The 23938-nt window shown below is 46.5% G+C and overlaps 1 protein-coding gene across 4 annotated transcripts in view; it reads right to left on the bottom strand.

The window, feature by feature from the left end:
- The window catches only part of LOC115193529 (protein FAM135A), a 52129-nt gene that overhangs the window by 6783 nt on the left and 21408 nt on the right, over positions 1 to 23938 (bottom strand). The window contains exons 5-17 of one of the 4 annotated variants that reach the window (XM_029752237.1): positions 19511 to 19581; positions 18854 to 19027; positions 18476 to 18602; positions 13602 to 13755; positions 11710 to 11787; positions 10913 to 10962; positions 10443 to 10598; positions 9312 to 9385; positions 7812 to 7966; positions 7116 to 7310; positions 4436 to 6518; positions 2179 to 2339; positions 727 to 818 (exon numbers count right to left, since the gene is read on the bottom strand). In XM_029752237.1, the coding sequence (XP_029608097.1) occupies positions 727 to 818; positions 2179 to 2339; positions 4436 to 6518; positions 7116 to 7310; positions 7812 to 7966; positions 9312 to 9385; positions 10443 to 10598; positions 10913 to 10962; positions 11710 to 11787; positions 13602 to 13755; positions 18476 to 18602; positions 18854 to 19027; positions 19511 to 19581 (3570 nt within the window). Of the gene's footprint in view, positions 1 to 726; positions 819 to 2178; positions 2340 to 4435; positions 6519 to 7115; positions 7311 to 7811; positions 7967 to 9311; positions 9386 to 10442; positions 10602 to 10912; positions 10963 to 11709; positions 11788 to 13601; positions 13756 to 18475; positions 18603 to 18853; positions 19028 to 19510; positions 19582 to 23938 lie in introns of all 4 variants that reach the window. The other 3 variants (XM_029752236.1, XM_029752238.1, XM_029752239.1) reach the window with 3 other exon arrangements.

The following is a 23938-nucleotide window of genomic DNA, read 5'->3' as shown; positions in this document are numbered from 1 at the left end:
ACTGACAAGGACACGGCATTGTTTACTGCACTTGCATAAGAGGATACACACGAAACTGCACTCCCGTGACAATACTGCACTCCCGTGACAATACTGCACTCCCGTGACAATACTGCACTCCCGTGACAATACTGCACTCCCGTGACAATACTGCACTCCCATGAGACGAAACTAGAAGAAATTCCTATTAACCATGCATTGTTGATTGTCATTCAAGTACGAATGGACTTGAAATACATAACGTCCCATAATAATGTGAAGTAAAGAGGCAGATGAGGTAGTGTGGGTTGGTTTAGGTGTCACTCATTCTCATAGTTGGTTTTTGCTTGTTTGGTGGATGTCTGTAGTGTCGGTTGGTTCAGGTGTCCCATAATGAGGTAGTGTCGGTTGGTTCAGGTGTCCCATAATGAGGTAGTGTCGGTTGGTTCAGGTGTCCCATAATGAGGTAGTGTCGGTTGGTTCAGGTGTCCCACAATGAGGTAGTGTCAGTTGGTTCAGGTGTCCCATAATGAGGTAGTGTCGGTTGGTTCAGGTGTCCCATAATGAGGTAGTGTCGGTTGGTTCAGGTGCCCCACAATGAGGTAGTGTCGGTTAGTTCAGGTGTCCCATAATGAGGTAGTGTCGGTTGGTCCAGGTGTCCCATAGTGAGGTTGTGTCGGTTGGTTCAGGTGTCCCATAATGAGGTAGTGTCGGTTGGTTCAGGTGTGGTACACTATGGTTAGTTACCTGGTTGCGTTCGGACATGAGGAAGTCTATCCTAGCTCCAGGTAGTCCCAGCTCCAGGTAGGTCTTCACCAGACGCAGGTCAGCACTGTTACCTGGAAGACACAGAATGAAGGAACACCCAAGATATTTCACATTAGACCTGGGTTCAAATACCGTTTGAAATCTTTCAAATACTATGAGCGATGCATTAATTTATGGCTAGGGGTTCTGATAGCGGAACGTTTCGACACCATCCGGTGAAATGGCAGAACGCGAAATATTTTTTATTTTTATTTTAAATATTTTACTTTCATACATTCACAAGTGCAATACACCAAATTAAATCTTAACTTCTTGTTAATCTAGCCACCGTGTCAGATTTCAAAAAGGCTTTACGGCGAAAGCAAACCATGCTATTATCTGAGGACAGCGCCCCATCAAACAAACACATGACAATCATAATTCAACGCGCCAGGCGCAACACAGAAGTCAGAAATAACGATACAAATCATGCCTTACCTTTGAAGAGCTTCCTCTGTTGGCACTCCAATATGTCCCATAAACATCATAAATGGTCCTTTTGTTCGATAAATTCCGTCGTTATATGTACAAAATGTCCATTTATTTGGCGCTTTTGACTCAGACAAAACACCGGTTCCAACTGGCGCAACATGACTACAAAATATCTAATAAATTACCTGTAATCTTGATCCAAACATTGCAAACAACTTTCCTAATACAACTTTAGGTATTTTGTTACGTAAATAATCAATAAAATTTAAGACGGGATAAACTGCGTTCAATACAGGATGAAAACAAAGTGGAGCGAGCTTTCAGGTCGTGCGCCCCTAATAAACAGTACACTAGACTCGACTCGTTCTGAACAGGGCTACTTCTTCATTACTCAAAAGAAAAACATCAACCAATTTCTAAAGACTGTTGACATCCAGTGGAAGCGATAGGAACTGCAAGCAAGTGCCACAGAAATCTAGATTCACATACAAATCCCATTGAAAACACTGTCACCTCAAAAACCAAATCCTGGATGGTTTGTTTGCCCTCGGGGTTTCGCCTGCCAAATAAGTTCTGTTATACACACAGACATAATTTTAACAGTTTTAGAAACTTTAGAGTGTTGTCTATCCAAATCTACCTATTATATGCATATCCTAGCTTCTGGGCCTGAGTAGCAGGCAGTTTACTTTGGGCACACATTTCATCCAGACGTGAAAATACTGCCCCCTATCCCAAACAGGTTTTAACCTGTCTGGAACACCACTACTGGGGCTTTCCTATTGGTTCCATTGCCAAGTCAAGCTTGATCAAGCCCAGGTAAAGGATTTGAAATTATTTCAATAGTATTTGAACCCAGATCGGTTTTCAACATATCGGACCACATGTCCTGTGCCAAAAGAACTGAAGCAGATAACAAGATGGGTTGATTATCTGACTAAATGGATAAGGTGTAGTTACCATCGAGGCCGTGGACACAGACGATGAGGTGGATGCCCTCGTCACAGTTGTCATCCTCCTCCAGGCTAAAGTAAGGAACACTGGAGGCCAGGTCTCCCACCTCACTGTACAGGAACCCTGGTAGTCTCAGCTGCTTCAACTCCTCTTTGGCCGCAACAAAACTACACCACCAGGATAAGGAAGACATTTTTATTATTTGCCTACCCAGTAATGTTGATTAATAATATCAGCTATTATGATAATCATAATAATACTACTACTGTACACGGAGCATATGCACAGTTTACAAAACATTAAGAACACCTGCTCTTTCCATGACATAGACAGACCAGGCGAATCCAGGTGAAAGATACAATCCTTTATTGATGTCACTTGTTAAATCCACTTCAATCAGTGTAGATGAAGGGGAGGAGACAGATTAAAGGATATTGAAGCCTTGAGACAATTGAGACATTGTGTGTGTGTGCCATTCAGAGGGTTAATGGACAAGACAAAAGATTGAAGTGCCTCTGAACAGGGTATCGTAGTAGGTGCCAGGTGCACCGGTTTGTGTGAAGAACTGAGGACAAAAGGGGGGTGCAATGCAATATAAGGAAGGTGTTCCTAATGTTTTGTACACTCAGTGTATATGCCATATAGCTTAATCCAAATTGACTTACAGTCATGCATGCATACATTTTGCATATGGGTGATCCCAACGGATATCGAACCTACGACCCTTGGCGTTGCAAGCGCCATTATCTACAGACTGAACCACATTAATGTGCAAATGGTGCATCATCCCTGTCAAATCAACCTAATACAGTAAAGTTAACGGAGCAACATTTCCCTAGCTAAGGATGAAGACATAACCATCAAAGAAGCAGAACTGAAATTATTGGACTGTAGGACATGAGATGACTAGACTGTGGACTGTAGGACATGAGATGACTAGACTGTGGACTGTAAGACATGAGATGACTAGACTGTGGACTGTAAGACATGAGATGACTAGACTGTGGACTGTAGGACATGAGATGACTAGACTGTGGACTGCAGGACATGAGATGACTAGACTGTGGACTGCAGGACATGAGATGACTAGACTGTGGACTGCAGGACATGAGATGACTAGACTGTGGACTGCAGGACATGAGATGACTAGACTGTGGACTGCAGGACATGAGATGACTAGACTGTGGACTGTAGGACATGAGATGACTAGACTGTGGACTGTAGGACATGAGATGACTAGACTGTGGACTGTAGGACATGAGATGACTAGACTGTGGACTAAGACATGAGATGACTAGACTGTGGACTAAGACATGAGATGACTAGACTGTGGACTGAAGGACATGAGATGACTAGACTGTGGACTGTAGGACATGAGATGACTAGACTGTGGACTGTAGGACATGAGATGACTAGACTGTGGACTGTAGGACATGAGATGACTAGACTGTGGACTGTAGGACATGAGATGACTAGACTGTGGACTGTAGGACATGAGATGACTAGACTGTGGACTGTAGGACATGAGATGACTAGACTGTGGACTGTAAGACATGAGATGACTAGACTGTGGACTAAGACATGAGATGACTAGACTGTGGACTGTAGGACATGAGATGACTAGACTGTGGACTGTAAGACATGAGATGACTAGACTGTGGACTAAGACATGAGATGACTAGACTGTGGACTGTAGGACATGAGATGACTAGACTGTGGACTGTAGGACATGAGATGACTAGACTGTGGACTGTAGGACATGAGATGACTAGACTGTGGACTGTAGGACATGAGATGACTAGACTGTGGACTGTAGGACATGAGATGACTAGACTGTGGACTGTAAGACATGAGATGACTAGACTGTGGACTGTAGGACATGAGATGACTAGACTGTGGACTGTAAGACATGAGATGACTAGACTGTGGACTGTAGGACATGAGATGACTAGACTGTGGACTGTAGGACATGAGATGACTAGACTGTGGACTAAAGGACATGAGATGACTAGGCTGTGGACTGTAGGACATGAGATGACTAGGCTGTGGACTGTAGGACATGAGATGACTAGACTGTGGACTGTAGGACATGAGATGACTAGACTGTGGACTAAGACATGAGATGACTAGACTGTGGACTGTAGGACATGAGATGACTAGACTGTGGACTGTAGGACATGAGATGACTAGACTGTGGACTGTAGGACATGAGATGACTAGACTGTGGACTGTAGGACATGAGATGACTAGACTGTGGACTCACGCTTTCATCTGTGGTGTGGGGGCGCTGTCATACCAGCGCAGGCTGTTGGAGGTGAGGGAGGTGGAGGGGGTAGGGACTAGAGGTCTCCCCTGGGAAGAGCCCACTGAGCTGGGGGCCAGGGGGGAGCGGATAGGGGCACCGTAGCCTGGAGGAAGACCCCTGGGCTCCTGAACATGGTCCAGTCCCAACTGTTCAAACAACAGACTCCTCCCTACTGCCCCTCCATCCCCTTCATCCTCCTCCTCCTCGTCAACGACACCGTTCACGAACGCCAAGCCGTCTCCTTCCTCGTAGAAGCCATTCTCTATCATCTGGTTGTCCTCTTCCTCGTCTTCCTCCACAGGCGGCCCCGGCCCCGCTCCGGACAGTATCCCCAGGGTGATAGCTGACGTCTCTACAGGGCTGATCTCAGAGACGTCTGTGCTGGAGCGCGAGCCAAAGTAGTTTTCTACCAGTCCCTTCTTGACCAGGTCACTGCTGCTGGCGGTGGAGTTAGAGGAGGGGTAGGAGGCTGTCTGGGGCTCACTACGGGGGACACCTGGACCCCCTACAGCCCCCTCAGAGAAACCTGTTAACAACCTGGGATCAGTGTTAAGTGTTGACTCAGAGGTTGAGGAAAAAGTCCTAGGAGGCAGATATTGAGAAGCAGAACCCCCACTAGCGGTGGTGTTGAGGCCCATCCCAGCGTCGGGGTGCGTTTGGCTGGGTACGGAGCAGCGTGTTGGGACTGATGGTGGTGGTCCTCCAGAGAACACCAGGCTCTGTTGCTCCTGTACCAGAACACTGGACTTCCTCATTGCCCCTGGGCCTGGTGGCCCCTCGGCCTCCCCTCCTCCTACGCCGCTGGAGCCCCTGGACACAGACGTACCCCCCTCCCCCTCGTCATCCGAGGGCAGCGAGTTGATGGAGGTGAGGGAAGACTGGACGCCGCTGACCGCGCTGATTGTGCTCTCCGGGTTGAGGCCCTCTCCAGCCCCCATGCTGCCCTTATGGACAGAGGTGGGCTGGACGGGCCGGGGAGCAGGGCTGAATAGGGGCCGTTCGGCCTGCTGGGGGCCCAACTCCGTCTCAGGGGCCCCAGCCAGCCCTCCGGCCCCACCCTGGGTAGCCAGCTGGATAGCGAAGGAGCTGGGCTCGCTCTCGATACCAGAGTCAGAGAGACGGGAGGAGGCACTGGGGACTGCAGCACCTCCGTCTGGTGGCAGCCTGATACAATCACCTTTCACCTGCTGTAGAAGCACCAGACCTGGCCTCTGACTAACCTCTGTCATTACCTCTCTACCCCCAGGCCTGTCAGACACCTCAGACCTCCAGTCTCTCATAGCAAGGTGATTAGAGTCGGACATACACAGGTCTGTCTGGGTGATTTCTGGGATCTCTCTTTTGGAGGTCCCATCCCCATCCGTCCGACAGGGCAGGAGAACTGTCACTGTGTCTCCTTGGTACGGGTCCTTGTCACTGGGTTGGACCTCGATGTGCCTGAGTCCAGTGGTGGTAGAACCAGGCGTGTATTGATCGGGCAGCTGCTGGCTGCAGTGGTCAATGGCAGCATTTTTGTGAATTACTTGGTTATTATCTGTGGTGGTTAATCCGGCTACAGCTCCAGGACCAGCCTGGGCCGGCTTGTTCTGTGGGTCCAAGCTCACTAAGGCTGTGAAGTAACCTTTCTGGCTAGCCACGCCACTAGCTACTAGGACGTCATCCTCAAGGAGAGAGTCAAAATTAAGAACAGCATTTGCCTGTCCAGCGGTGGTGGTGGTAGCACCAGGCTCAGGAAAATATTTGGAGATCCTAGTCCTTAGGTCAGTGTTGGAGTCTCCCCCAGTCACCCCCAGCAAGGCATCCCTCTCCCCCTGCTCCCTCTCCTCCCTCTGCTGCTTCAGGCCAGCCTCTCCCTGTCCCTGGGCCGCTCTGTCCTGGTCCGTTTCTCCATGTGTTAGCTGTGAAGGGTTAGCCGAGTTAGCGGCCTTCCCCAGGTTCTTATAGGCCACCAGAACCACAGAGTCCTTGGATCCCTGTCTGATGAGCTTCTTGGCGTTCTCCCTCTCCGTCTTGGTGTTCTTCTTCGGTTTCACCGACTTGCCTTTAATACAAAGAAAAAGTATTTGTTTTATTTTTAAGGGGTTTTATCACAAACCCAACGTGCTTCAGATGAACTGATAAAACATCATGGTTCCCACTCTATTCAAGGAAGTATTGTCAAGGATTTGTCAGTGCCATATTTACCAAGACATAGTAACTATCACCTGAACGCGTAGCGTAGTAACTATCACCTGAACGCGTAGCGTAGTAACTATCACCTGAACGCGTAGCGTAGTAACTATCACCTGAACGCGTAGCGTAGTAACTATCACCTGAACGCGTAGCGTAGTAACTATCACCTGAACGCGTAGCGTAGTAACTATCACCTGAACGCGTAGCGTAGTAACTATCACCTGAACGCGTAGCGTAGTAACTATCACCTGAACGTCTAGCGTAGTAACTATCACATGAACGTGTAGCGTAGTAACTATCACCTGAACGTGTAGCGTAATAACTATCACCTGAACGTGTAGCGTAGTAACTATCACCTGAACGTGTAGCGTAGTAACTATCACCTGAACGTGTAGCGTAGTAACTATCACCTGAACGTCTAGCGTAGTAACTATGACAGTAACTATTCCTATGAATAATAACACACCTTTGGACTTGGGCAGGTCTGGGCAGTCATCGGGCCAGGTTGTGTCCATCATGGTTGGAGGCCGAGGCTCCAGGATGGGGCTGGGGAAGGATGCTGCGGCAGCTGCAGTGGAAGAGGATGAGCTGGCCTTAGAGTTACCGGAGGACGTGGAGCCACTCCGGGGGTTATGTATGCCCAGCCACGGCCCGTCCCGATCTGAAGCAGGGGAAACCAGAGTGTGAAGAAAATCTCAATGACCTTTATCCACCAAGTAGATTTACATATACCCAGAATTACATTAGGTGAAATGGTGCTGCCACCGTAAACTGAATCAACAGACAGATATATAGAGACGATACACAACAGACTAAATATATTCATAGAGAAAGACAAAGAAACACTTCCATGTTGCCACTTTCCAGTCTCACTTCAAATGTTCAAGGCACTTAGATGAACAAGTTACTGTGATTGTAGAAATCATATTTCAAAGCGTAAGCGTGAATGTGATTATCCCTGATTAATCACAAATTCCTGCTTTTATGACATAGCCCTCTATACATACATCATAACCTAGCCCGAAAACATTATTTACTTTCCTGACTTTTCTAAATTGAAGTGATTACATCCCTGTTTTAAATAGCTGTCTCTCTAATGGTCTGCCATGTTACTCATAGAAATATAGAAACACAATCTATTTCATTCTATTTCGTCGCTGACCTTCCGTGATAGAGTCCAGGTATCTGTCCTCGAAGATGATTGGCAGGGAGCTGACGTCCCCGTCCAGGTCGGCACACGCAACAGGAAGTGGTGGTAGAGACAGGAAGTAGGAGGAACTCTTGATGGCTGTGGTCATCTGCTGGTGGCTGTGAGCACTGACGGAGGAGGGGAGAGAAAGAGAAGACGTGACGAGGGGGGAGAGAGAGAGAAGACGTGAGGAGGGGGGAGAGAGAGAGAAGACGTGAGGAGGGGGGAGAGAGAGAGAAGACGTGAGGAGGGGGGAGAGAGAGAAGACGTGAGGAGGGGAGAGAGAGAGAGAAGACGTGAGGAGGGGAGAGAGAGAGAGAGAAGACGTGAGGAGGGGAGAGAGAGAGAGAAGACGTGAGGAGGGGGAGAGAGAGAGAGAAGACGTGAGGAGGGGGAGAGAGAGAGAAGACGTGAGGAGGGGAGAGAGAGAGAGAAGACGTGAGGAGGGGAGAGAGAGAGAGAAGACGTGAGGAGGGGAGAGAGAGAGAGAAGACGTGAGGAGGGGAGGGAGAGAGAAGACGTGAGGAGGGGAGAGAGAGAGAGAAGACGGAGGAGGGGAGAGAGAGAGAAGACGTGAGGAGGGGAGAGAGAGAGAGAAGACGTGAGGAGAGAGAGAGAGAAGACGTGAGGAGAGAGAGAGAAGACGTGAGGAGAGAGAGAGAAGACGTGAGGAGAGAGAGAGAAGACGTGAGGAGAGAGAGAGAGACGAGGGGAGAGAGAGAGAGACGACGAGGGGAGAGAGAGAGAAGACGACGAGGGGAGAGAGAGAGAAGACGACGAGGGGAGAGAGAGAGAAGACGACGAGGGGAGGGGGGGAGAGAGAGAAGAGGGGAGGGGGGAGAGAGAGAAGACGTGAGGAGGAAAGAGAGAAGACGTGAGGAGGGGGGAGAGAGAAGACGTGAGGAGGGGGGAGAGAGAAGACGTGAGGAGGGGGGAGAGAGAAGACGTGAGGAGGGGAGAGAGAGAAGACGGTGAGGAGGGGAGAGAGAGAGAAGACGTGAGGAGGGGAGAGAGAGAGAGAGAAGACGTGAGGAGGGGAGAGAGAGAGAAGACGTGAGGAGGGGAGAGAGAGAGAAGACGAGGGGAGGGGAGAGAGAGAGAAGACGAGGGGAGGGGAGAGAGAGAAGACGTTAGGAGGGGAGAGAGAGAAGACGTGAGGAGGGGAGAGAGAGAGAAGACGTGAGGAGGGGAGAGAGAGAGAAGACGTGAGGAGGGGAGAGAGAGAGAAGACGTGAGGAGGGGAGAGAGAAGACGAGGGGAGGGGAGAGAGAGAGAAGACGAGGGGAGGGGAGAGAGAGAGAAGACGAGGGGAGGGGAGAGAGAGAGAAGACGAGGGGAGGGGAGAGAGAGAGAAGACGTGAGGAGGGAAAATCTTCATTTTCTGTTGTTGTGAATTGGTGGTTAATTCATCATATAAAAACAAACAAACAGAAACAGGACACACACAGAAGACGTGTTAGTAGTTTGTCTTACTGTAGTTCCTGATAGGCCAGCGCCGTTTGTCTCGGGTGTTCCAGACAAAAGAAGGCCTCTGCAAATCTCCGCACCTGAAATAAGGAGAGCAAGAAACCAGAATGAGAACACATGAACAGTGTGAGGTGCTCCATGGTCAGCAGGGTTAGTGAGGGGCTCCATGGTCAGCAGGGTTAGTGAGGGGCTCCATGGTCAGCAGGGTTAGTGAGGGGCTCCATGGTCAGCAGGGTTAGTGAGGGGCTCCATGGTCAGCAGGGTTAGTGAGGGGCTCCATGGTCAGCAGGGTTAGTGAGGGGCTCCATGGTCAGCAGGGTTAGTGAGGGGCTCCATGGTCAGCAGGGTTAGTGAGGGGCTCCATGGTCAGCAGGGTTAGTGAGGGGCTCCATGGTCAGCAGGGTTAGTGAGGGGCTCCATGGTCAGCAGGGTTAGTGAGGTGCTCCATGGTCAGCAGGGCTAGTGAGGTGCTCCATGGTCAGCAGGGTTAGTGAGGTGCTCCATGGTCAGCAGGGTTAGTGAGGTGCTCCATGGTCAGCAGGGTTAGTGCGGTGCTCCATGGTCAGCAGGGTTAGTGAGGTGCACCATGGTCAGCAGGGTTAGTGAGGGGCTCCATGGTCAGCAGGGTTAGTGAGGGGCTCCATGGTCAGCAGGGTTAGTGAGGGGCTCCATGGTCAGCAGGGTTAGTGAGGGGCTCCATGGTCAGCAGGGTTAGTGAGGGGCTCCATGGTCAGCAGGGTTAGTGAGGTGCACCATGGTCAGCAGGGTTAGTGAGGTGCTCCATGGTCAGCAGGGTTAGTGAGGGGCACCATGGTCAGCAGGGTTAGTGATGTGCACCATGGTCAGCAGGGTTAGTGAGGGGCTCCATGGTCAGCAGGGTTAGTGAGGTGCTCCATGGTCAGCAGGGTTAGTGAGGTGCTCCATGGTCAGCAGGGTTAGTGAGGTGCTCCATGGTCAGCAGGGTTAGTGAGGTGCTCCATGGTCAGCAGGGTTAGTGAGGTGCTCCATGGTCAGCAGGGTTAGTGAGGTGCTCCATGGTCAGCAGGGTTAGTGAGGTACACCAAGGTCAGCAGGGTTAGTGAGGTGCTCCATGGTCAGCAGGGTTAGTGAGGTGCTAGGTGCTACTAATCTACTCACTCTGAGTGTGTGATGCTCCACAGCCAGCAGGGCAGCAACATTCTCCTGCAGTGAGACCACCTCCAGGAACTGACCCCACAGAGCCATGAGGAGGGAACACAGCTGGGCCAGGTTCATATTGACCAGCTCTGCCAGCTCGTCCGGGCTCTCTGCCCTCTGCTGTTGGAGAGAGGGGGACATAGATTCAACCAGTATAGACACCAGGGGGCGCCACAAAGACAAGCTAAAACACAAACACAGGCCCTGTTCCAATACTTCCATGTTTCCTTGAGGTAAGCACATCTCTATTTGAGTTCAAATCCAATCATACTCAATGAAGAACTTAGTCCAGGAGTTTAAGTCCAGGAGTTTAATCTGGATCAGGGAGACCTGCCATAGTGCTGGAAGTGATTAGTCCACTAAGTAGACCTATCGACTTGACTATGAAAAGGGCTCAGACAGTGAGCTGATGGCAGAAACTAATATCGTACCTTGACTTGATCACAGAGCTCAGTGAGACGGTTCTCAACGTCTAGTTCCTCTGGAGAACAAAACAAAGAGCATTAAAATAGGTCCTTTTTTTGTTGTCAATTCCACAATCATACACAGATCTGTCAAGTCTGACAGACAGGCTGTAAAGTCAACAGTATCATTAGACATAAGAGCCAATCAGATGGATGAAGAGAGGACAAGAAGATAGGAGCGAGCCAGAGAGAGAGAGAGACCTGGCCCCCAGAGATATGACTGTGACAGAAAAGGACTAGAAGATAGAAGAGAGCCAGAGAGAGAGAGACCTGGCCCCCAGAGTTATGACTGTGACAGAAAAGGACTAGAAGATAGAAGAGAGCCAGAGAGAGAGAGAGACCTGGCCCCCAGAGATATGACTGTGACAGAAAAGGACTAGAAGATAGAAGAGAGCCAGAGAGAGAGAGACCTGGCCCCCAGAGATATGACTGTGACAGAAAAGGACTAGAAGATAGAAGAGAGCCAGAGAGAGAGAGACCTGGCCCCCAGAGATATGACTGTGACAGAAAAGGGCTACAAGGCGGCCCACCTGTGGAGAGAAGGAAGTGTGTGAATAAACGACAGACAGAGGACTATGACAGGCACTGACCTCTAGGACTTATAGTGACTGAAAGACTGAAGTATTGAAGCACACAGAAAGATGACCAGGTATGTGGGGGAAAAAGAAAGGAACCAAACGGAAAAGAAAAGAAATGAAGAAGCAGGATGAATTGAGGGTAGAGGGAAGGGACGGAGGGGTAGGGTTCAGGTAGGGGGGACATACCTATGAAGACGTGCCTTTGGTCTGGAGGGAAGGGTCTTCTGAGTACTCTCTCATAAAGGACTTGCATGCTGGGCTTGGCTAGTAGGAGTGATTGGCACATATATAAGGGCATGTTTAACCTTCTTGTTGTTACTATGCCCTCTAAGGTTAGAATGGATTAATAAGTACTTGATCATGTTCAGGATGAAACGTTTGTTTTGACTGTAACTAACAGTCTGTGAAGGACCAGACCACAGCTAGTTGTAGGGAGGAGAGTTGATGTTGTGACTGTGACTAACAGTCTGTGAAGGACCAGACCACAGCTAGTTGTAGGGAGGAGAGTTGATGTAGTGACTGTGACTAACAGTCTGTGAAGGACCACAGCTAGTTGTAGGGAGGAGAGTTGATGTTGTGACTGTGACTAACAGTCTGTGAAGGACCACAGCTAGTTGTAGGGAGGAGAGTTGATGTTGTGACTGTGACTAACAGTCTGTGAAGCACCACAGCTAGTTGTAGGGAGGAGAGTTGATGTTGTGACTGTGACTAACAGTCTGTGAAGGACCACAGCTAGTTGTAGGGAGGAGAGTTGATGTTGTGACTGTGACTAACAGTCTGTGAAGGACCACAGCTAGTTGTAGGGAGGAGAGTTGATGTTGTGACTGTGACTAACAGTCTGTGAAGGACCACAGCTAGTTGTAGGGAGGAGAGTTGATGTTGTGACTGTGACTAACAGTCTGTGAAGGACACAGCTAGTTGTAGGGAGGAGAGTTGATGTTGCATGTGGAGGTGTTAAGTTATACATGTAGCTGGTTTGACTTGTTCAGGTGTTTTAAAGGGACAGTACGAGATTCTGGCAATGATGCCCTTTATCTACTTCCCAAGAGTCAGATGAACTTGTGGATACCATTTTTCTGCCTGTTAACCATCTAGAACTTCCATTATATACTGAATGCAGAGACATGAAAATGGAATCAACGAGTTCATCCGACTCTGGGGAAGTAGAAAACGGCTTCAAGGCCCAAATCTTGCACTATATCCCTTTAAGAACATCTAAAACCAACTACACCAATGTCGTACTGTCCCTTTAAACTTCAGGACATAAGAGGAGGCACATCAATGACAGAGCCTACTGTCTATATCCCAATACCTTCTTACAGTGCAGGGCAAGAGTGTTCACTAGGCTACAAAGTGAAGGGTCAGAATAAGCTAAAAGCTCAGTTGTATCACATCAGTTCCAGATAGTGGTGAATAGGATTAGAGATGTGGCCCACCACCAGGACACTACTGCAGGAAGTCAGCACTCCAAAGGTGAGCAAGTGAACTACTACCATCAAGTTCCTTCTAGAACGGCTAAAATGACTCTTTTTTTGTAGGGGACAGGGAGCAAATGATGACATGCAAATACTATGATAAACAACACAGCCAGTTCATGAAGACAAATGCAAAATACATCCTACTCATTCTAGATAGACATTCTAAAACGCAAATGAGAGAAGAGCACAACATTAAACAAGAGCGTTATAACAGTAAAGTCTGGTAGCAGGCTAGATGTTTGTGTTTCTGGATCATGTTGGGGTGTAATACAGAGCTGAATCTCCAGTAATTCTCTCACTGGGTATCAGAGCTCTGTAAATCTAATTCATCAACTCAAACCCTGCAGTCAAATCAAGCAGCAGGTCCAGCGTTGTAATGTCAACACCAAAACGGAGGTAATAAATGGACTATGCAGGAATGACCCAGTCTGTCAGCGCCACAGATCCATTACATCTGTGGAGCATCAACATCCTGGAGTTTCTTTCCATTTCAGTTGACACTGTTTTTCTCCATGCAGCCACCTGGCAATGTGATGGGTGTGTGACTGAGTGTTTCTAGTGTCAGAGAGCCGGTGTTACCATGGTGTAGTGTAGGCCTACCTAGCTCCATGCGGTGTGAGGAGGGCAGGTCCTTGCTGACAGAGGTGAAGTAACCAAACAGGCCCTGGTAGGCCAGCAGTAGGCTGGCACAGAGACTGTGGTGAAGGCTGAATGCATGCTGCAGACATTGGTCTGACACCAGGAATGTTCTGCCCTGAAGGGAGGGAGACACACAGGGTGTTAATAACAGGTCATAACAGGCTATGACATGTCACAGATGCTGTGACACACACACAGTTAAGACAAGGTCAGTGAAGAGAATGGATTCCTCATTGCACTCCTTTATGGTTTACTAAGTAATGGCTGCTTTCTTAACGTCAATCGATTGTTCCCCTTTTATCCTATTGATACTATTATGCTGCTTTGCCTATGCCAAGATCTTTCTAATAGGCCAAGATCTTTCTAAATGGGCCAAGATCTTTCTAAATAGGCCAGGTTCTTTCTAATAGGCCAAGATCTTTCTAATAGGCCAAGATCTTTCTAAATGGGCCAAGATCTTTCTAAATAGGCCAGGTTCTTTCTAATAGGCCAAGATCTTTATAAATGGGCCAAGATCTTTATAATAGGCCAAGATCTTTCTAAATGGGCCAAGATCTTTCTAAATAGGCCAGGTTCTTTCTAATAGGCCAAGATCTTTCTAATAGGCCAAGATCTTTATAAATGGGCCAAGATCTTTATAAATGGGCCAAGATCTTTCTAATAGGACCAAGATCTTTCTAATAGGCCAATATCTTTATAATAGGCCAAGATCTTTCTAAATGGGCCAAGATCTCAAGATCTTTCTAAATGGGCCAAGATCTTTATAAATGGGCCAAGATCTTTCTAATAAGCCAAGATATTTCTAATAGGCCAAGATATTTCTAATAGGCCAAGATCTTTCTAAATGGGCCAAGATCTTTCTAAATGGGCCAAGATCTTTCTAAATGGGCCAAGATATTTCTAAATGGGCCAAGATATTTCTAAATGGGCCAAGATCTTTCTAATAGAATTAGCTGGCTTGGTAAATCCATCCATTTTCTACAAGCAGCAGAAGCACACTAGGCTAGGTAACTTTCATATCTGGAGAAATCCCCAAATACATCACTCAAAGACCAGCATCTCATCAGGCCTGTCATTTGGCAAAATTTTACATTTTAAATATGCAGCTAGAACGTGATATGAATCATATAACCTTATCCCTTCCATTTACTGCCTGGAATGAATATGAATCATATAACCTTATCCCTTCCATTTACTGCCTGGAATCAATATGAATCATATAACCTTATCCCTTCCATTTACTGCCTGGAATCAATATGAATCATATAACCTTATCCCTTCCATTTACTGCCTGGAATCAATATGAATCATATAAACTGATCCCTTCCATTTACTGCCTGGAATCAATATGAATCATATAACCTTATCCCTTCCATTTACTGCCTGGAATCAATATGAATCATATAACCTTATCCCTTCCATTTACTGCCTGGAATCAATATGAATCATATAACCTTATCCCTTCCATTTACTGCCTGGAATCAATATGAATCATATAACCTTATCCCTTCCATTTACTGCCTGGAATCAATATGAATCATATAACCTTATCCCTTCCATTTACTGCCTGGAATCAATATGAATATTATAACCTTATCCCTTCCATTTACTGCCTGGAATCAATATGAATCATATAACCTTATCCCTTCCATTTACTGCCTGGAATCAATATGAATCATATAACCTTATCCCTTCCATTTACTGCCTGGAATCAATATGAATCATATAACCTTATCCCTTCCATTTACTGCCTGGAATCAATATGAATCATATAACCTTATCCCTTCCATTTACTGCCTGGAATCAATATGAATCATATAACCTTATCCCTTCCATTTACTGGGTGGAATGAATATGAATCATATAACCTTATCCCTTCCATTTACTGCCTGGAATGAATATGAATCATATAACCTTATCCCTTCCATTTACTGGTGGAATGAATATGATGTGAAATAACCTGTATGGTACCACTGACAGGATAGCCATTACTAAGGAGGATGGCTGTTATGAAACCAGAAGAGGTCGATGGATTTCACTGCTTTCTGAGCTGTGGTGTGTGTGTGTGTGTGTGTGTGTGTGTGTGTGTGTGTGTGTTCTGAGCTGTCCCATTAGGTCTGGCTACATGTATCTTTGGTGGGGACTGAGCATTGTCTCTAGCATTCCACTTCAGTGAGCATGTTGCATTCAGGCATCAACCCAATCTGTGTGTGTGTGTGTGTGTGTGTGTGTGTGGGCTAGCTATTAGCTACCCTCCTACATGTCGGTGTAATTACAAACCAGTTACTTCTAGACCTCCAGCTAAATGCAACATCTCTCCCTAATGGCTTCTAGTAGAGCTTCTTCTTCCCCATCTCATCAGTCAATAACCTCTCCTACCACAACTTGTTTTCCTTCTGCCCTGTACCTCACAGTCTTTATAAAGTACAGCTTGTCCCTGGCTGCAAAACACTCATTACTAGCAGCTTGTCCCTGGCTGCAGAACACTCATTACTAGCAGCTTGTCCCTGGCTGCAGAACACTCATTACTAGCAGCTTGTCCCTGGCTGCAGAACACTCATTACTAGCAGCTTGTCCCTGGCTGCAGAACACTCATTACTAGCAGCTTGTCCCTGGCAGCAGAACACTCATTACTAGGAGCTTGTCCCTGGCTGCAGAACACTCATTACTAGCAGCTTGTCCCTGGCTGCAGAACACTCATTACTAGCAGCTTGTCCCTGGCTGCAGAACACTCCTTACTAGCAGCTTGTCCCTGGCTGCAGAACACTCATTACTAGCAGCTTGTCCCTGGCTGCAGAACACTCATTACTAGCAGCTTGTCCCTGGCTGCAGAACACTCATTACTATAGAAGTCATTACTAGCAGCTTGTCCCTGGCAGCAGAACACTCATTACCATAGAAGTCATTACTAGCAGCTTGTCCCTGGCTGCAGAACACTCCTTCCTATAGAAGCCATTACTAGCAGCTTGTCCCTGGCAGCAGAACACTCATTCCTATAGAAGTCATTACTAGCAGCTTGTCCCTGGCAGCAGAACACTCATTCCTATAGAAGTCATTACTAGCAGCTTGTCCCTGGCAGCAGAACACTCATTCCTATAGAAGTCATTACTAGCAGCTTGTCCCTGGCTGCAGAACACTCATTCCTATAGAAGTCATTACTAGCAGCTTGTCCCTGGCAGCAGAACACTCATTCCTATAGAAGTCATTACTAGCAGCTTGTCCCTGGCAGCAGAACACTCATTCCTATAGAAGTCATTACTAGCAGCTTGTCCCTGGCAGCAGAACACTCATTCCTATAGAAGTCATTACTAGCAGAAAAAGGGTAAAAAAAATACATAACTTTCGGACATCATGGTTGGAAGATTCCCGGAATTAGGAGGGGAATAAGTATGAAATCTGTGAATCCTCCAACAGGATTTCTGGATGAAGGTGTACTAGACGGATCGATTGTTTGGTTGATATGCTGTTGGTGGACAGATTTCTTTAGATATTTTTTCATGGCACACGAGACAGCTGTCTGATTCCTGCCTGTCTCAGTGGACTAATCCGTTGGAGGCAGCAGGGATGGCACAGTCCATCACTCTAAGACAGGCATCGGCAATGTAAGGCACGCGTGCCGAGAGGGTGTTTGCTTTGGTACCTCAAGCAATTTGATAGAATGGAGAAAATAAGCGAAATTGCATTGGTTTTCCATAAATGTCTAGTGCTTTGGACCCGACACCGTTTATGAGAGTATTCCTTAGGCCTACAGTACAGTATGCGTGAAGATAATGCTTTGGGTATCCTTTAAAATGTTGAGTTAAGAAGGTGAGTGTGGCTTAGATGGACAAGACTCGTCTCTCTTCAGAATGTGTCTTCTCCGGCCAATTCATTGTTTCATATTAACTGTGTGAATGGTTTGTCCTTTGATTGTTAACTTCTATCAATTCCCCATAACACCAGTAGTACATTTACCTTTCATTCTCATCATATCTCATTACCTACGTTTGTTTTGTTAGGGCCATTTCGGTAATAGATTCAACATGTTATTATTCGGCCTACAGTCAGGGAAGAAGAAGAGCTACTGGAAGCCATTAGTGAGAGATGACTGATTTATCTGGAGGTCTAGGAGTAATTGGTTTGGAATTACCATTCTCATTGTCAGAGTGGACACGTTGTTTGCAGAGCTCACAACCTATGCTACACTCGTGAGAAACACGTTTTGGTTTATTTCATTCCATTTAAGAGTTTGGTTAATTTATTCATTGTATTATGTTTGGAGCGCACCTGATAATATTGTGTAAGGATGCGCATCTGATTATCCATAGAAGTAGACCTAGGCTTCCTGGCCTGTGTGCAAATGTGGAAATGTAGAAATGTGGCCATTTGGGGAAGTCTGATAGTATCTGTGATGGTCTTACCTCACCACCACTAATGAGCTGTGGAGCTTATCAAAGTGTTTATTTCTTTACCTCAAACAGCAAGTCAACAAAGTCTGTTTTTACACCCACTGAGAATGACAATAGTTCCTGAATGTATTTGAAAAATCTTTCTAGCTGTCTCCCTTCGATAAAAGGGAAAATATCATGGTCTGATCCAGTGGAAACGCCATAGCAGGAGCGGGAGGAGGAGGGTCAGGAAAATGTATTTTTCATTTGGTTATGCTGATCTCTGGCTCCCTCAAGTAATTTGTGCATCTTAAATATTTAATCACAAGCTCAGTACATACAATTCATTTTATTAAAACACATAGGGTGTGTCTATATATGGAAAAAGACATGTTTTAGAACAGACAACTCTGTCGACCAACATTTTGTTTTAGAGGAAGACAGCCCTGAGGCCTAACCTATACTTACATCAACAGACAGCTGTTTGACATAGCTGGTTCCAAACACCACATTCTCCAGGGCCGGGATGACAGAGTCTTTACTCTGCTGGGGGGCGTTGCGGTTCAGCCATGTACTCTTCACTAGCCGGGGGAAACTACAACAGACAAACAGCCATTAAGGAATCAGGCCTTACTGGTCAACAGCTTTCAGTTCTACTGCACTGAAGACAAAGTCTGAACTGGAGGTTGGAGAAATATAGTGTAGATTTACATTGAAGTCATTTAGCAGACGCTCTTATCCAGAGAAACTTACAGGATCTATGCTTATTTATTGAAGTGATGATATATCCAAGTCAGTCTGAAGTCACACCCTATTCCCTATACAGTGTGTGTGTGTGTGTGTTACCTGATGAGGGGTTGGTGCAGGGCAACCAGGGATGCGTGGACGGCCATAGAGACGACAGACAGGTGGAAGTAGTCGAACATGATATTGATGTGTTGGTGGATGCCTCGGTTCAGGCTAAAGTGCAAGCGGAGCGAACGACTGCTGATGTTCTGCAGGGAGCTGAGCTCCTCGGGCCTAGTGGGAAACAACGCATCTGCTGGAGAAACTCAAATCATACAATAGAAACATGTATTCATATAGAAACATAAAGAATATAAAAAACTGTGTGCAATGTTTCCATCTAAAGTATTGGAAAATCTACTTGAAATGCACTGCTGCACACTCCCTTGGTATAAACAGACACCATCAGACGCGTCTAAAACTTGCCGACAGACAGGGTTTATTAAGGACACCATAGCAGAGGTTCAAAAACACAATCTTTATCTAAAAATAGCCAGATCTGGGTTAAAATACTACTTGAAGAATTTAAAAAACTTTATCTGGGCTTGACTGAGCTTGCCTGGTGTATTAGTTGCAAACCTGCAACCCCCATCCATCTGTCTTTCTGGGCAGGCTAAAGAAAACACTAAAAGTACAGTATCTAAGATTTCAAATGGTGTTTGAACACAGGTTTGGTAACAGCATGAGGCACAGTGTTCGTTCCATGATGAAACATACGAGAAGTCTCCATCTGTGAAGTATAACTCCAGAGAGAGCTGGAAGTCCATGTCATTCAGGGATTCTTCTACCTGAAGAGGGATAGAAACAGACAGGGGAAACAATCATTTCAGAGGGGGAAAAAAAACTGAGTGAGTGATAGTGAAAGTGAGCCTATTTCCCCATCAACAGAGGAACTGATTTCCACCATGACAACAACCCAAGAGCACCATTCACTAGCGTACTATGTAGTATGAAGCAATGTGCAGTACTGGGCATGCATTCTTAGTAGTACATTAGTATGAATGGATAGAAATCAGAGGAAACCCTTCAGAGAGGAAAAACCATATCAAGAGTATCTTGCTATATCCATACCATCACACCGCGTCTCTCTTCCTATATCCATACCATCACACCACGTCTCTCTTCCTATATCCATACCATCACACCACGTCTCTCTTCCTATATCCATACCATCACACCACGTCTCTCTTCCTATATCCATACCATCACACCACGTCTCTCTTCCTATATCCATACCATCACACCACGTCTCTCTTCCTATATCCATACCATCACACCACGTCTCTCTTCCTATATCCACACCACGTCTCTCTTCCTATATCCACACCACGTCTCTCTTCCTATATCCATACCATCACACCACGTCTCTTCCTATATCCATACCATCACACCACGTCTCTCTTCCTATATCCATACCGCGTCTCTCTTCCTATATTCATACCATCACACCACGTCTCTCTTCCTATATCCATACCATCACACCACGTCTCTCTTCCTATATCCATACCATCACACCACGTCTCTCTTCCTATATCCATACCATCATACCACGTCTCTCTTCCTATATCCACACCATCATACCACGTCTCTCTTCCTATATCCACACCATCACACCACGTCTCTCTTCCTATATCCATACCATCATACCACGTCTCTCTTCCTATATCCATACCATCACACCACGTCTCTCTTCCTATATCCATACCATCACACCACGTCTCTCTTCCTATATCCATACCATCACACCACGTCTCTCTTCCTATATCCATACCATCACGTCTCTCTTCCTATATCCATACCATCACACCACGTCTCTCTTCCTATATCCATACCATCATACCACATCTCTCTTCCTATATCCATACCATCACACCACGTCTCTCTTCCTATATCCATACCATCACACCACGTCTCTCTTCCTATATCCATACCATCACACCACGTCTCTCTTCCTATATCCACACCACGTCTCTCTTCCTATATCCATACCATCACACCACGTCTCTCTTCCTATATCCATACCATCACACCACGTCTCTCTTCCTATATCCATACCATCACACCACGTCTCTCTTCCTATATCCATACCATCACACCACGTCTCTCTTCCTATATCCATACCATCACACCGCGTCTCTCTTCCTATATCCATACCATCACACCACGTCTCTCTTCCTATATCCATACCACGTCTCTCTTCCTATATCCATACCATCATACCACGTCTCTCTTCCTATATCCATACCATCATACCATGTCTCTCTTCCTATATCCATACCATCACACCACGTCTCTCTTCCTATATCCATACCATCACACCACGTCTCTCTTCCTATATCCATACCATCATACCATGTCTCTCTTCCTATATCCATACCATCACACCACGTCTCTCTTCCTATATCCATACCATCACACCACGTCTCTTCCTATATCCATACCATCATACCACGTCTCTCTTCCTATATCCATACCATCACACCACTCTCTCTTCCTATATCCATACCATCACACCACGTCTCTCTTCCTATATCCATACCATCACACCACGTCTCTCTTCCTATATCCATACCATCACACCAAGTCTCTCTTCCTATATCCATACCATCATACCAGTCTCTCTTCCTATATCCATACCATCACACCACGTCTCTCTTCCTATATCCATACCATCACACCACGTCTCTCTTCCTATATCCATACCATCATACCACGTCTCTCTTCCTATATCCATACCATCACACCACGTCTCTCTTCCTATATCCATACCATCACACCACGTCTCTCTTCCTATATCCATACCATCACACCACGTCTCTCTTCCTATATCCATACCATCACACCACGTCTCTCTTCCTATATCCATACCATCACACCACGTCTCTCTTCCTATATCCATACCATCACACCACGTCTCTCTTCCTATATCCACACCATCACACCACGTCTCTCTTCCTATATCCATACCATCACACCACGTCTCTCTTCCTATATCCACACCATCACACCACGTCTCTCTTCCTATATCCACACCATCACACCACGTCTCTTCCTATATCCATACCATCACACCACGTCTCTCTTCCTATATCCATACCATCACACCACGTCTCTCTTCCTATATCCATACCATCACACCACGTCTCTCTTCCTATATCCATACCATCACACCACGTCTCTCTTCCTATATCCATACCATCACACCACGTCTCTCTTCCTATATCCATACCATCACACCACGTCTCTCTTCCTATATCCATACCATCACACCACGTCTCTCTTCCTATATCCATACCATCACACCACGTCTCTCTTCCTATATCCACACCATCACACCACGTCTCTCTTCCTATATCCATACCATCACACCACGTCTCTCTTCCTATATCCACACCATCACACCACGTCTCTTCCTATATCCACACCATCACACCACGTCTCTTCCTATATCCATACCATCACACCACGTCTCTCTTCCTATATCCATACCATCACACCACGTCTCTCTTCCTATATCCATACCATCACACCACGTCTCTCTTCCTATATCCATACCATCACACCACGTCTCTCTTCCTATATCCATACCGCGTCTCTCTTCCTATATTCATACCATCACACCGCGTCTCTCTTCCTATATCCATACCATCACACCACGTCTCTCTTCCTATATCCACACCATCACACCACGTCTCTCTTCCTATATCCATACCATCATACCACGTCTCTCTTCCTATATCCATACCATCACACCACGTCTCTCTTCCTATATCCATACCATCATACCATGTCTCTCTTCCTATATCCATACCATCATACCACGTCTCTCTTCCTATATCCATACCATCATACCACGTCTCTCTTCCTATATCCACACCATCACACCGCGTCTCTCTTCCTATATCCATACCATCAAAACACGTCTCTCTTCCTATATCCATACCGCGTCTCTCTTCCTATATCCATACCATCACACCACGTCTCTCTTCCTATATCCATACCATCATACCACGTCTCTCTTCCTATATCCATACCATCATACCACGTCTCTCTTCCTATATCCACACCATCACACCGCGTCTCTCTTCCTATATCCATACCATCACACCATGTCTCTCTTCCTATATCCATACCATCATACCAGGTCTCTCTTCCTATATCCATACCATCACACCACGTCTCTCTTCCTATATCCATACCATCACACCACGTCTCTCTTCCTATATCCACACCATCACACCACGTCTCTCTTCCTATATCCATACCATCATACCACGTCTCTCTTCCTATATCCATACCATCATACCACGTCTCTCTTCCTATATCCATACCGCGTCTCTCTTCCTATATCCATACCATCATACCGCGTCTCTCTTCCTATATCCATACCATCATACCAGGTCTCTCTTCCTATATCCATACCATCACACCACGTCTCTCTTCCTATATCCACACCATCACACCATGTCTCTCTTCCTATATCCATACCATCACACCGCGTCTCTCTTCCTATATCCATACCATCACACCACGTCTCTCTTCCTATATCCATACCACATCTCTCTTCCTATATCCATACCATCACACCACGTCTCTCTTCCTATATCCATACCATCACACCGCGTCTCTCTTCCTATATCCATACCATCACACCACGTCTCTCTTCCTATATCCATACCACATCTCTCTTCCTATATCCATACCATCACACCACGTCTCTCTTCCTATATCCATACCATCATACCACGTCTCTCTTCCTATATCCACACCATCACACCATGTCTCTCTTCCTATATCCATACCGCGTCTCTCTTCCTATATCCATAACATCATACCACGTCTCTCTTCCTATATCCATACCATCACACCGCGTCTCTCTTCCTATATCCATACCATCACACCACGTCTCTCTTCCTATATCCATACCATCACACCGCGTCTCTCTTCCTATATCCATACCATCACACCACGTCTCTCTTCCTATATCCACACCATCACACCACGTCTCTCTTCCTATATCCATACCATCACACCACGTCTCTCTTCCTATATCCATACCGCGTCTCTCTTCCTATATCCATACCATCACACCGCGTCTCTCTTCCTATATCCATACCATCACACCACGTCTCTCTTCCTATATCC

This window comes from Salmo trutta, chromosome 5, assembly GCF_901001165.1.
Source record: "Salmo trutta chromosome 5, fSalTru1.1, whole genome shotgun sequence".
In the NCBI taxonomy this organism is placed as follows: Eukaryota; Metazoa; Chordata; class Actinopteri; order Salmoniformes; family Salmonidae; genus Salmo; species Salmo trutta.
The sequence above is the reverse complement of the archived record's forward strand: the minus strand, read 5'-3'. Positions and strand labels throughout refer to the sequence as shown.